Raw genomic sequence first — 14,229 nt, forward strand, 5'->3', positions numbered from 1 at the left:
GAGTCTTAACTGTTGTAATGAACATTTAAGAAAACTTATGGAGATATTGTGTTTTAAGATCCTAAGGAGGTTGTTTTCAAATTTATGGTGAAATTTTTCCCAGTGGACCCTGGACACCTTCGGGAAGAACTCACAAGGTAAAGTGTTTAACTGTGTGTGTGCTGAAAGATGCTACTTGAGAATACCCATTATCCAGCTATTGAAGAAAGGGCTCTGATTCCCTTTTGCATGGCTTGGGATTAAGTTATTTCTCTGAATCAAGGTGAAGGGCTAGAAAGAGGGAAGATCTGGCTGACCCCCCCAAATGTTAATCTCTCCAAGTTTCAGAACTAAGAATAGATGAGTGGTGAACCTGGGTAGCATTCAAGGCTTAATCCGTTAAGCGCCACAATAGTATGCTGTTCTGTGCCATCTGTGTTTCAATCAGCAAAGCTTTGGGGCCAGCCAATGCTCGTGATCATTGGAAATGAATGGCGGGATCCCATAGGCAGAAAGGGAAGCATTCTGTAATGATGGTGTATGCTTATGAGAAGTATTCTTGGTAATTGCAGTGAAAACCCACTTCGGCAAAATGACATTGGCACTGTGACACTCCCCCAAAACACAGTCTGCTTTCAAGACTGACACCGCTACCCATAGAAAGGAGCGAGGTCTTTTAGATTACAGAGGTCCTGGAAGCTAAAGCTGACTGAGTTAAAAACCGCAGGTTGTTGGGCGTTCATCTCCCTAGCGCCTTTCCCTTCCACAGGGGGCCGACTGACTTGCTCCTTTGGTGTGGGCTCTTTGCACAGTTGCTTGCCTTCCCTGCTCTGCCTCTCTCCGCGTTTCGCTGTTGTCCACCACTCTCGCTGCCTTGCTGTGTAAACTAGCTTGCATTCACTAAATCTTGGTAGTTGGGTTTTTAAACTATGACCAGTTTTGATGGGGATGAGCTTTCTCAAAAATACGAGAAAAATTAATGTGATGATAAATATTTCATCAATTATTCAGAGTAAGGATTTGTAGCAGGCGGCTGCCTTCTTAGGTGGTGCCTGTTACTACTGAAGCAGCCTGATGCCTTTTTCCCAAAGAGGGATAATCAAACGACAAAAGGTTTTCTTTCTCCTCGCTAAGAACAAACTTCAATTCCCTCTTGCTTTTGCAAGGTGACCGATTAATAGCATATCCAACTATATTTGAAAACAGACAATGGTAAATGGTAGGGTTCCTTTAGGTTTTCCTTGTATTCCATGTAAGAATACATAACTGAGCTGGGTGTGATCACTCATGCTTTTAATCGCAGCGCTCCACAGGTCGAGACAGGAAGAATGCTGTGAATTCAAGGGTGGTAGCCTAGGATATGTAGGAAATTTTAGGCCAGCCTGGGCTACAAAGTGGAACCTGTCACAACAAACAAAGAAACACACAATCCAGCAGTGACAACTAAAAAAAAAATAAAAACCTACGTGTTGTAGAGTTTAAAATATACCTTATTGTTTGGGGCCAATGCATGGACTTCTGAGAATATTATACAAAATAACTATCTTGACCGAATCATTTCTAGGGCATTAGAGGCACTACAGTTTGAAGGGGCATAACAGTTAAAGCTTCCATGAACTAAACGATCACTTGTCAAGATTCTTCAGACCAGGTTTTCATTTATCATCTGCAACTAATTATCTTTTATTACATTGCCTTCGGGGCATTAGTCACTGAAAACTTCACATAGAATTTAATCTAGGATATTTTGTTTTATATAGGGAAATAGAATAGGTAATGCATGTGCTTGTATGTAAAAGAAAGTATTGTAACTGATTTTTGCTCTGGACAAGAAAGCAGTAGAGTCTTTCTTATACACTTATTCACCAAAAAATGGGCCCTGGGACTGGAGAGATGGTTATGTAGAAAAGCACTTGCCACGCAAGAGTGAATCCCTGAGTTCAAATCCCTGTAACCCAAATAAAGCTGGACATGGGGTATAATCCCAGTGCTTTTATACTGAGAGGAGAGGCATGCCTAGAAGCTGGTAAGCCAGTGAAATTAATGTCTAAAATCTTATTTTACATAAGGTGGAAAGCAGGGACTGATACGCAAAATTGTCCTCTGACCTCTGTACACACACATATGAACAAGCACACACACACATACACACACACATGCACAAACACAAAATTGAGTTCCTTTCTAAGGCCTTCAGTCCAGTTCAGGAGAACCCTAAACACAAACCTGCATTTTATGGTCCCTGATGAAGGTTCGCATGGCCGAGCTCATCAGACATTAGCTGTCCACCTACTGTTTGTAATGTACTCAAATGGGCTCCGAATAACAGTACCATGGCAATCTAGACGAAGGAATAAGGTGGGCACAGGCCTGGCTTGATTGCCTTGACTCCTGAGATCTGCTCTTTGGGTAGGTAGCCTACATTCAGCCGCAGATGTTAGGTTCCAGCACCGGTTCCAGTATCCTACAGTCTGCTCAGAAGAGCTTGGTGTCATTGTAAAATGTGGTGATTGCTAATGCTCGATTCTTAGGGCCCTACCTACCTGGCTGCTCTCGGTGTTCCCCAGAGTCTGTGCTTGCTGGGGCTCCTGCCTCTCTAGCTCAGGATGTGGTCGTTTCCACAGCAGAAAGCACTAGTAGAGGATTGGCCGAGTCCCTCAAGCTGGTGGCAGGCTACAGTCAGGGCAATTCCTAAGGGTTGTGGAACCTGCCAACGTGCTGAGTCAGCCAGTTGTGGGCTGGGATTGGGTTGGTTCTGAAGCAAAGCCTATGTATGATCCACGCCCCCCCAAAGGCCTCTGATAGACCGGATGCTGTTCCTTCTTAGAATTAGCTTGGGTCTGAGAGAAAGGAAATTTTCCTTCTGTATTCCTGCTTCTTTGTCAAGATCTCTTCCTCCAATCCTTTGTAGGTATCTTTTCACTCTTCAAATCAAGAAGGACTTGGCTCTGGGAAGGCTCCCATGCAGTGACAACTGTACAGCATTAATGGTGTCGCACATCTTACAATGTAAGTACCAAAACTCTATGTCTCGCCCATTCGCCAGGGACAGAGCCAAACACCTCCAGTTTGCATGCTTGGCACTATATTCATTCAGCATTAAGAGGAAAGAAGACCTCGTTCAGAGACAGTGAAGTGGTGCTTCATCACACTCATTGAGAACCGAATGAAATCTTGTCCCTTGTCCTGACTGTACAGCACGCTCCCTTATTTCTCTGAGCCTGACGTTCTTGTATTTAAAATAGTGACAAGAATGCCATCTCATGGAGGTGCTTCTGATGGGTAAAAGTAAGTGCTGGTTTTATGCTACTTCAGTCTACCTACCCTGCTGTCGCCGTCCCTTGACTTGCTGTCCAGGAACTGGGTTGAGTCATTCTTGCCATGGATTTAACCGAGGAGTGCCTGCTCCCTCTGCTTGCCCTAGGCTATATGTCCGCTCCATGTTTTCTGAAGAGCGTAAATCATGGAGTTGGGAAGGTGGAAAGAGACTGAAAGGCACCAGGCTTAGGCCAGTGTTCTCAGCATGTCAGCATCCCAGCAGTTGGACTAGCAAGAACAGTGACGGTAGACTGGAGGAGGCCTGGGGAAGCGTGGGGACCTGCCTGGGACGGAGTTACACAGGCCAAGCCATGCTGTTCCAGCAGTCTGGAGGGTAGGGGCTAGGCGGTGTGAGATAACATCTTTTCAAAGGCCAGCTGGACTTTCTCTATTTTGAAGAAGCCTCCCAAGAATACAATGTTCCTTGATAGTCCTGCAGAATCATAACTTCGGGGTTTATTTTTTTTGTTTATTTCCTAAGTTCATTTCTGACCTTTGTTCATTACCTTTCTACCAGTCCATAAATGGTAGACTTCGGATGTTGCAAAGAACATCACAGTGAAGTGCTTGGATCGGTACTACATCCTAGGCAGTGTGTCAAGTGACTCCCAGCTGGGAAAAGAGAGCTCCGGACTCTCAAAAAGGCAGCAGATGGAAAATGCCATAGGCGTCAAGGAAAGTTGGTGGAGGAGATGGATTCTGTACTGGACTTAAAGGAATACATGGGAACTGAATGTGAAGACGGGCAGAGGAAGCAGCATAAAATTGGTGATGGCTCAAGAAGCACTGTACACAGGGCATGAAGAATGACCACACGTAGCTCAAGAATAGTGTCTATCTAGGAGACATGGTGACAAATGCAACCACGAGCCACATGCCCAGTGTCATTCTTGACACTGACATATGAAGTGTGGCGTAGAGCAGCTAGGAGGAGCTTCCTTCTCCGGCAGTTACCTCTTTAGAAAGAAGTTTAAGAGGGTCGGGCTCCAGGTGACCTCTTGGGGAGGACCCCAATTTTATTCTTAACAGTACTGCCATATAGAGTTGGGCATTCCCAATGACCATTTCATATAGAGTACAGACTACTTTAGCTTTTCCAGAAGGTATGTGGTCAAAAGACATTGATTTTGTGGAGAAAAAGCTGTGGGCCTAGCGATTTAGCACTTCAGTCAATCCCGGTCAGACTCAGAGGACTCAAGGTCACACACAGAATCACAGCCCAATTGCTCATTTATCTGCCCATTTTCTCACTGGTCCAATATTTGCTGAGTGCCTGCTGTAGGCTAGACATTCAAGAGCCCAACCATTCTGGCCTTGGCATTTTAATAGTTACACCTCTTTCATGCACCTCTAGCCACATAGTTCCTACCAAACATTCTTTGCATAATTTAGATGAATAGTCCTTCTTAGAAACACATAGTATGATCTTTCTTCATCATTCATTAAACAACAAAACTATGGGATAAGTGCCACCATGCTAGATCCTATTATAAGCATCGAGAGCACAGTAGTGAGCTATGACCCAACCCTTGTCTTCATGGACCCCACATTCTGGCAGAGCAAGAGGGTCAGACATTGACCAAAATAACAAAAAAAAATCATATGAATGTTCGGAGGGAATGAGAGCAATGGAGAAAAACAAAACATAGAAGGGAGAGGGGGGATTTTAGGTGTGGGTGCTGGGCATTGCAATAAAGTGGGGAGGGTAAGCCTAGCATAAAGGGGACAGCTGAACAATAGTTTGTAGGAGGCATAAAAGTGAGCAAAGGAGCCAAGTCTAGTGACAGAGAGGGCCACACATAGGGAAAACTCTGTGGAAAAGGCCAGAGGGGAGGACTTGCCTGGTGTGTTTAAGAAACAGCAAGAAGGGTTTGTGACTGGCTGCAGCCTGAGTGAGTAAGTAGAGGGAAGTTCCAAGCACACTGGAGGTCTAGAACACGACTCTAAATGAGACAGGAGCCATAGGGACAGAAGACCGGGGAAGGAGAAAAAAAATTTCCTTTTCATCATCAGAAGCACCTCCATCAGAAGGAATTTTTGGCCGCTGTTTTAAATATAAGAACAAAATCTGAATTAAGTTTTAAGGAAACCATACTGGCTGCTTTGGAAAACTCTAGCACTTAGAAGGGAATGGTGGTAGTAGGCAGAATGATAAGAGGAGATCTTTAGGAGAGGTGAAAGGAGTTGGACCAGAAAGGCCTAACATAGCAGGTGACAGTTTCTGCTACTGGTGGTACCATTTTTTTTCCTGCTAAATTGTCACAGAAGTACACGGAGAGGAAATTAACAGTGACTTATGTTCTTACGTTTTCCTGATGGTCGTTATAGGGTTTTGTTCTTAAGGAACCTGAAAGACGTTCATATATGATGTGTGTGAGTGTGTGCTGTATTCTAAAAAAAAATTACTCAATTGAGGTATAATTTACATGCTGTAGAATTTACTCATTTATAGTGTACAAACCAATGGGCTTTAGTAAATTCATGTCCATCCAGCTCTGACTACAGTCCAGTTTAGAACACTTCTATAATGTCAACAGAAACCTCTCAGGGATGGGGATATAACTGGGAATTATGACTATCCTCGTAGGTAGAAAGAAATAGCTCGTTACCTGGATAACGAGCTTTTTTCTTTATTCTTTATTCTTTGATATTTCCTACAATGAAATATGGCCAGACCCTGCTGGTTTTCCAGGCCAGTTCCCTCTGTATCCCCCAACATATGCCCCTCCCAACTTCATACCTTCTATTTTGTTTTGTTTTGTTTCTGATAACCCATTAAGTCCAGTTAGTACTGCCCCCATGTGCATGGATATGGGAACACTCCCTGGAACACAGGAAATCTACCAGTGGCTACCCCCTCAAAGAAGAGCGATTCTCTCCCTTCTCCAGCAGCTATGAACTGCCAGTAGCTCCACACTAAAGACTGGGGCCCAGAGACCACCTCCCCTATCTGTACCAGAACTTTGGCTCGTTTGATTTGTGCAGGTAATCACAGCCGCTGTGAGTTCATAGTGCCCTGGCCTCATAGTGTTCAGAGGACAGCATCTTACAGCACTCCTCCCCATCCTCCAGCCCTGTTATTCTCTCTGCCTCCTTGCCCCTATTTTTCTGTTTCCCCGAACTATGCTTGGTGGTGAGGATATTCAGTTTAGTTTAATCTCCTATTTACAGTACTTTGACCAATTAGGAGTCTCTGTATTGACAGCTGCCCAATGCAAAAAGAGGCCTCTCTGGTCAAGGTTGAGAGACCAGGACTGTGGATACATAAAAATTGTAACTAGCATTGTTCTAATGACCAACCAATTGTTTTGAACACCTTTTCATGTGATTATTCAGAGAGAGAGAGAGAGAGACAGAGAGACAGAGAGACATGTCCATTGAAATATTTTTGCCCATTTTGAAATGTTTTATCTTACCATTGAATTTTAGAATGGTTTCTTTTTTAAAACAAATTCTGATAGCCACAAGATATTCTTCTTCTTAGTTTTCTTCTAGGTCTTTCCTGTGTTAACCCCTTAGATGTAGGTCTCTGATCCATTTTGAGTTCACTTCCAATATACTTGTGTGGTGTGTTACATGAGGTCACAGATAAAAGGCTATCTATTTAGAAAGGTCAGAAGGATTCATCTGGAAGGGATTCGGATAGCATTGCTGGGTATTTTCTAGATTCCCGACGGACAGAGTGATGATTTAACTGTAACTGGTTTGTATTGTATTTTTTTCAGATGTATTTCCCTTTGTGCTGGAACAATTCATTGAAAAGATTGTTATTTCTTCACTGCATTATCTTGACAGCTTTGTCAAAAAGAACTCTGAGAGTTTAGTTCTTGACTTTTCATTTAAGCTTCATTGTTCTCTATTGGTTTCTTGGAAATCTATAAATATTGTAAATCTGTAAAAACTGGAAGTCTGTAAATCTTTATATCTCCAGAAGACAATTTTATCTTTTTATTTACATTACAAAAGTTTCAAGTATCTCTTCCTGGTCTGTTGTACTTACTGTGCTCATAAGTACAATTCTGAGTAATGTGGCCAAAGCAAACTTCTTTATCTTATTTCTGCCTTTGAGGGAAAGTCTTTATTCTCTTGCTATGTGATATGACTATATTGTTAGCCACAGATTATTTTCATAGAGAACTTTTTATCAGATTGAATATGGTTTCTTTAGTTCCTTATTTATACAGTATTCTTAGCCATATACATGTATTTTACTCAAAATGAGAATATCACGGGATTCCACAAAGAGTGTATTACTCTTAAACACTATATATGGCCTACAGTATGTATGTATATACATATATGCATGCAATAACAATTAATGAAAAAGGAGGCTGTAATTGGAAGGACAGTGGGGAAGGGTACATGTAAGGCTTTGGAGGGAGGACACAGAAGGGAGAAATGTTGTGGTGAAGTTATAAACGAGAGAGAGAGAGAGAGAGAGAGAGAGAGAGAGAGAGAGAGAGAGAGAGAGAGAGAAAGAACATATGTGAATAATAGGTGTGGCTATATCTCTTCCTGTCCAGGTATCTTAGATTAAAAGCAACAGTGGAGAACAAAGTGCTCTAAACGTTGACTTTAGGAGAAAAAAACAATCAGAAAATAACTCATATGAATCTTAGACACAGAAGAACATAACAATTCCAAAGAAAACAAAAGTCAAAGAAGACAAATGCCATTTACAGTAGGGGCAGAGAATTGTAAGTGCATAGCTGCCAGGGCGGACTTTATCCTGTAGTAGTTGTCTCTAACAAGACTGGAGATGTCTGAAAAAGAGTAAATTAGCTTCATAGATAAACTTCCAGTGATTTGGAAAGGATGATTTGTCTGTCAGGGACTCAAATTGTTGGGGATTTACTAAATTGCCCAAGGACAGACTGATGACTTGGCTGTAGGTAGTGTGCACTCTGGTTGATATTTATTCTCCACTTATGACAATGGCTAGTCATAGCAGAAGGATGTAGTGAGGAGCAGTGGGGCTACGTCCCGCCACCCGGCTAGCTTTACACCCGAAATAATTACACGGAAACTGTATTTTTTTTAAACACTGCCTGGCCCATTAGTTCCAGCCTCTTATTGGCTAGCTCTTACATACCAATCTAACCCATTTCTAATATTCTGTGTAGCACCATGAGCTGGCTTACCAGGAAAGATCTTAACCTGTGTCTGTCTGGAGTGGGAGAATCATGGCGACTCCCTGACTCAGCTTCTTTCTCCCAGCATTCTGTTCTGTCTACTCCACCCACCTAAGGGTTGGCCTATCAAATGGGCCAAGGCAGTTTCTTTATTAATTAACCAATGAAAGCAACAGATTAAAAAGAAATCACTCCCACATCAGAAGGAAATTTGGGATGTGTTAGTCTTTACTAAATTCCTCATAGGAAAATCCCGAGGACTGGGAAATTTAAATGAGCCAATGACTCCTCACCGTCCTGGAGGCTGGAGTCTAAGATGAAGGCATTGGAAGGTTTCCTTTAGCTCAAAGCCTCTTTCATCATCCTGATGAAGGCAGTCTTCTTTCTGTGTCCCCATGTCATCTTTTTTCCTGTGTACCCATCTGAGAGTCCCTGTATGTGTGGCTTTCCTCTTTTAAAATGGATTTTGAAGCTTTTAATGTCTGTTCTGGATGTGTAACCCACAATCCAAGCTGAGAGCTCACAGAAACCCACCGCTTGTGATGTGAGAACAAGTCCATTACTTCCTCCTGTACAGACAGAAATATATTCACAGCATGGGGCGTGCTGGGGGATTAGGCTACACCAGCTGCAGAGAAAGGGCTATGGGGGGCTGAATGGGAGGTTTCTTAGGTTGTACATTAATTTCTTAATGGAAATGTGAAAACTGTCACTTTTCTATTGTACAGCAGAACTAGGAGACTTTCATGAAGTAACAGTTAGGAAGCATCTGGTACAAACCCAGTATTTCCCAAGCCAAGACTGTTTAGAGAGCAAGATCATGCACTTTCACCAGCAGCACGTGTAAGTACGTCCCCTGGCCCCTGCTTTCCCAGTGGAGGACACTAAAGCTAGGACCAACTCTTGAGAGCAAACTTTACGTCTGAGACGCTTCAGTCCCAAGAACATGCTCAGTCCTTGTACATCTCTTGGAGAAAAGGTTGAGGGGTGGGGCGAGTTTTGCTGCATTTGTTGGGCTCACGAATTCCTTCCCGTTGCAGTGGCCGGAGCCCAGCTGAATCAGACATTCTGCTACTGGACATAGCAAGGAAGCTGGATATGTATGGCATCAGACCTCAGCCTGCCAGCGACGGCGAAGGGATGCAGATCCACCTGGCTGTTGCTCACATGGGAGTACTGGTGTTACGGGTACTAACTCTTCCCTTGAGTGCCCTTCAGTGTGCTGGGAGTGGTTATCGTGACTTCAACTTGAATATCTGTTCCCCAGAGGGTCATAGGGCTTTGTCATACCACCAACTACAAGGGAAGTAGAGCTAATAAAATGGTGTGCAAAAGCCCTCTCCCCACAATGTGCTTTGCCCCTGTGTGCGGTCAGTAATGTACTGTCTGGGCTTTGAGACCATCACACTTTAGATTAGGCCAGCATGGTGAAGTGAGAAAAATCAAGAGGCTCTTAGGGAATCTTTGACTCTAGTACGTGCCAGATGGTTAAGATCCACCCTGAGCCGTCCAAACTGTGATGCATCCTTTCTTAGAACTCTTTGCATTGGGCATAACCGGTGTCAGCTGGTAGGAAATTAATGTTGAATCCCACCAGCAACTGCTGCTGTTTACCAAACCATTGTTTCCCTGGGATTTGGGATTTCAAGTTAGAAGTCAACTTGAAGGGCCATTGTCTTCTACCATCACGCCGCCCTGTCCCCACGCCCTCAACTCCGCTAAACAATTTTGGTTTTTCTGCTCTGCTTAAAACCAAAATTCCTTAGAGGAGCTAGAAATGAACTGCTGTCAGAATGTCCCAGAGAGTGGGCTGTCAGCACTGGTAAGAAGTCGGACGATGCAGAAGGTATTTGGGGCAAGGGAGAATGAAGAGGTCCCAGGAATGATGGTACAGATATAGACAGAAGTTTGAAGTAACAAGCAGTGGGAGAGATGGTTGTATATTGAGCAACAAAACCCAGCCCACATTTAATGATGTGGCCAGCGAGGAACTGCTGAAGATTTATCAGTTAAATGAGGCAGCAGGATAAAGGGGCTTTTTCTTTTAGCACTTGTTGTATGCAGACAGGGAGGGGTGAAATCACAGAGGGTATTATATCAGGGAGTCCCCCTGGTGCTCCTTCTTGCTTATATACTGAAGGAACTTGTTCCCTACCTGCAATGTTTAAGTTCCACAGGCTCTTATTCATGAACAGTACTTTCCATCATATTTTTACTGTGGCCAACCCAACTCATGCAGATATGTTCTGAAACTGGCTATGTGTTTCTTTATAGGGAAATACAAAGATTAATACTTTCAACTGGGCTAAGATCCGCAAGTTGAGTTTTAAGAGAAAACATTTTCTCATCAAACTTCATGCTAATATTTTGGTGAGTAGGTTTCTAATACATTCTATTTCTGTTCACTTGGAGTTTCGCTGTTGCTCTAGAAATGTTTGAATATAAATGGTGAAAGGTGCCTGGCCCTGAGGGGTGATGGATCCCTCTTTGTCCTCTATATAAACTGAGCAGAGATTTAATGATGCTTCAACTAAAGGCAAAACACTATGACATCTGATTTGCACTTCAGAACAAATGATGCAAAAGGAAAATGAGGCAGCTGGACTGAAAGGCAAGTCTCTGTGGATAGCATGTTTGAGAGATCTGATGAGTTAAATGGGGGCCACCAGATCTAGGACAACAGAAGTAATTGTTTGACCTTCTCTTTTATATTTTATAAAGTATCTTCACACACTTCCCTTAAGCGAAAATTATCAAACATCAACTACATGCTTAGGCTGAGAAGGTGTTAGGAAGGATGTTTTAATGACTGACCATGAAGGGGTAAAAAACCTATATGTGCATCAAGTAATTTGAACCTATAAAAGATCAAGTTTGAATTACATTGCCTAGATCTTGGTGTTATGTAAAGGCGTTCATTTGAATAGTTCATGGGACCAGACCTAGTGTGAACTTCATGGGGAGCGTCAGGGGCTATACGCGGGAACCTGGAAGGAAATGAGAGGAGGGGGAAGTCAGTTCTGACTGCTGGTGGGGCTGTTGAAAAGACAGCTGGGAACCTCCATAGAGCCTTGGGCCAACGAGTGTACACGCTGACTCAAGATGGGAAAAGCTTGTACTTTAGAACTGTAAATCGAAGTTCCCTTAGGGCACATTAAAATATGGACTATGCCAAGAGAGAAATACAAAGCACTGCGGTAGGAGAAAGTACATAGAGGAAGGAGTATTTCTTGCTGGGTCATTGAAAACACTGCTACACATTTTATCATCCTCACAGCAGGAATGAAATCTCCCCCCTTCCCCTTGCCTCTTGGTCATTTATACCTTCTTGCCACCTTGAAAAAGAAGCCCTTTGATATTCATGTTAACCTAATTTACAGCTTCCTAAAATGTTTCTGGCAGCAAAGAGGCAAGGCAGAAAGGCATTTAAAGGGAGGGGAGTGTGCGAAGCAAGCCTGGCTTCTGAGACAAGGCTTGGCGCATGTGTGGATGCAGTGTCTGATCTTTGGAAGGTTGCAATTCATTTGGTTCCAGTGGCTGTGGAGCCTACGGGGAGCCAAACAGAAAAGCAGACACTTCATGGGCTGCCGGACTGTTAGTTTCGAAGGTTGGAAGGTCTTTGGTATTCTCGCAGGATGTTTTGCTTGATAGAAAATGGTTTATATAGGTGTTGTACAAAGACACTTTGGAGTTCACCATGGCTAGCCGAGATGCGTGCAAGGCTTTCTGGAAGACTTGTGTGGAGTACCATGCTTTCTTCAGGCTTTCCGAAGAGCCCAAGTCAAAGCCCAAGACCCTTCTCTGCAGCAAGGGTTCCAGCTTCCGCTACAGGTAATTACACTCGGTGCATGGGAAGACCATGCACACTGTTTCTTTTCAATCCATGAGAAACAGTGGGAGGAGTCAGAATTCCAGAAGTAATAAAGAATCCATTTAAGTCAGTTGAAAGATTATAAATATTCCTTACTGTTCATTCTTGCTGCATTGCATTAGGTCAGTATTTACTAACCAAAGGGGTTGGGTCAGAATTACAGTGAGGATGTAGGGTAGCAGAGGGTACTTGAAAAATTGTATTCAATGAATTTACTGTCTCCCTGAAAGGCAGCTTCCATGCAGCATGTGGAAGGAAAGGTCAATCATATCCATTAATGACATTTAGGGAAAAGACAGAGTGAGTAAACAGTGGATGCGGGTCAAAAGATTTGAAAGATGGAGCAATCCTGTGTTGAGAAGTTCCCACCTTAGGGGAATTGAAGAGAGGTAGACTTGAGATACTGTTTCTATTTGAACACACTAGCCTTGAAATCCACAGGGAGAAGCTTACAAAACTCTAGTGATTGCAAAAATAATTCTAATCATAATGTTTCCACATAAGGAATTTTTCAGACCCTGGAAACCTGCCCTTGGAAGAATAGAGAAAAAACATATTTTTGATGGAATGTTTCCAAAGTGTACTCTACAAATCCCTATGTTCATAAACAGATGATATTGAGCATATTTTGCTCTGTCTTAATGACCCGACATATAAAACTCTTTTCTTAGCCTTTGCAGGCCGTTGTGCAGTGATAGCCCTAGGTAGGGGTGGCATGTTAGGCCTGGCTCTTTGCTAAATGGCCATGAAATTTTGGGTTTTCTTATTATTGTGACTTCTTCCTGCTTCTTGTGTTTCTCCCAGCACTCAACCAGACATCTTTACTGGTATGAGCCTACCTGATGCATTTTTTGACTGTTTTGTTAGCTGCTTTGCATCCACCTTGGGTTGGAAATCTAAATAGCCTCCTTAGAATGAATATGTAGAGTAAGAGTCGGTTGGGATTTGTATTTTACAGGTTTTTTAAAGCCTATTTTTGGGGTAGATGAATTTGCTCTATTCTTGGTGTCTAGAGAAGTAGGTATAGCATCAGTATGACAGAGAGTCACAATGCATGCCACTCATCCAGACAGTTTAAGGTTCAAAGATGAGGGTGTCGGGTTTTAGTGGCATATAGTCTTATGATGGAATTAATGATTTTTGTCTTTTCTTTACAATAGTGGAAGAACTCAAAGGCAACTTTTGGAGTATGGGAAAAAGGGGAGGTTAAAGAGCCTGCCGTTTGAAAGGTGCACCCTTTTCCTTCTTGCTTCTCACGCTGATTGGAAGTTGACTTTAGCGATGTCTGTGTAGCCTATAATTTGCATAATGGGCATTTCAATGACTTCTCTGTTTGGGGCTTACAGGAAACAGTACCCATCTCAGTATCACGAGCGACAGTGCAGGTCATCACCAGACATTCTCTCAGATGTGTCCAAACAAGTAAGGTTTCAGAAAAGCCCTACTTCTTTAGGTATAAGTCATCCAGTCTTCAAATGCTTCCAAGAGTTGATTTTGCCAGATTTACCTACTGTGTACCAAGGTCACTCCATACGGGGTTAGTCGCTTGGGGAGGTCTTGGCACAGTCAGTCCTTCCTGCTAATAGGCCGTTTTGTAAACTACAACTAACTGTGTACTGTGTACAAGTGAAATCCCTGGTGTACCTTCAAATTGCAGTCTGTCCTATCAACATCTTTAAAAAATCAGATAATAATACATTTGTATGGCTTTGTAATTTTAAATTTAAAAGCTCTTCTTTTTTTTTTAAAAAAAAAACAGTAGAAACAATAAGGCTTCAAGAAAGGCATACGGTGTTGTTTCTTACTTGGGTAACATGATTTCTAGGTACAGTTACACCCTTGGAACTGTAAAATGATCGCCTTATTTGAGACTTAGATCAGGAAAATTGTTCATCATTTTTCTTTGGTACTGTCTACAAAAGTTAATTG

At 42.7% G+C, this 14,229-nt stretch overlaps 1 protein-coding gene across 1 annotated transcript in view; it reads left to right on the forward strand.

The window, feature by feature from the left end:
- The window catches only part of Frmd7 (FERM domain containing 7), a 43,410-nt gene that overhangs the window by 27,113 nt on the left and 2,068 nt on the right, over positions 1-14,229 (forward strand). Inside the window, exons 4-11 of the mRNA XM_050121659.1 lie at positions 59-137; positions 2,891-2,988; positions 9,158-9,272; positions 9,470-9,617; positions 10,704-10,799; positions 12,097-12,260; positions 13,461-13,529; positions 13,647-13,722. Of these exons, the coding sequence (XP_049977616.1) occupies positions 59-137; positions 2,891-2,988; positions 9,158-9,272; positions 9,470-9,617; positions 10,704-10,799; positions 12,097-12,260; positions 13,461-13,529; positions 13,647-13,722 (845 nt within the window). The remainder of the gene's footprint in view (positions 1-58; positions 138-2,890; positions 2,989-9,157; positions 9,273-9,469; positions 9,618-10,703; positions 10,800-12,096; positions 12,261-13,460; positions 13,530-13,646; positions 13,723-14,229) is intronic.

Source organism: Alexandromys fortis, unplaced genomic scaffold, assembly GCF_014885135.2.
Source record: "Alexandromys fortis isolate MF-2015 unplaced genomic scaffold, M_Fortis_MF-2015_v1.1 scaffold_194, whole genome shotgun sequence".
NCBI classification, from domain to species: domain Eukaryota; kingdom Metazoa; phylum Chordata; class Mammalia; order Rodentia; family Cricetidae; genus Alexandromys; species Alexandromys fortis.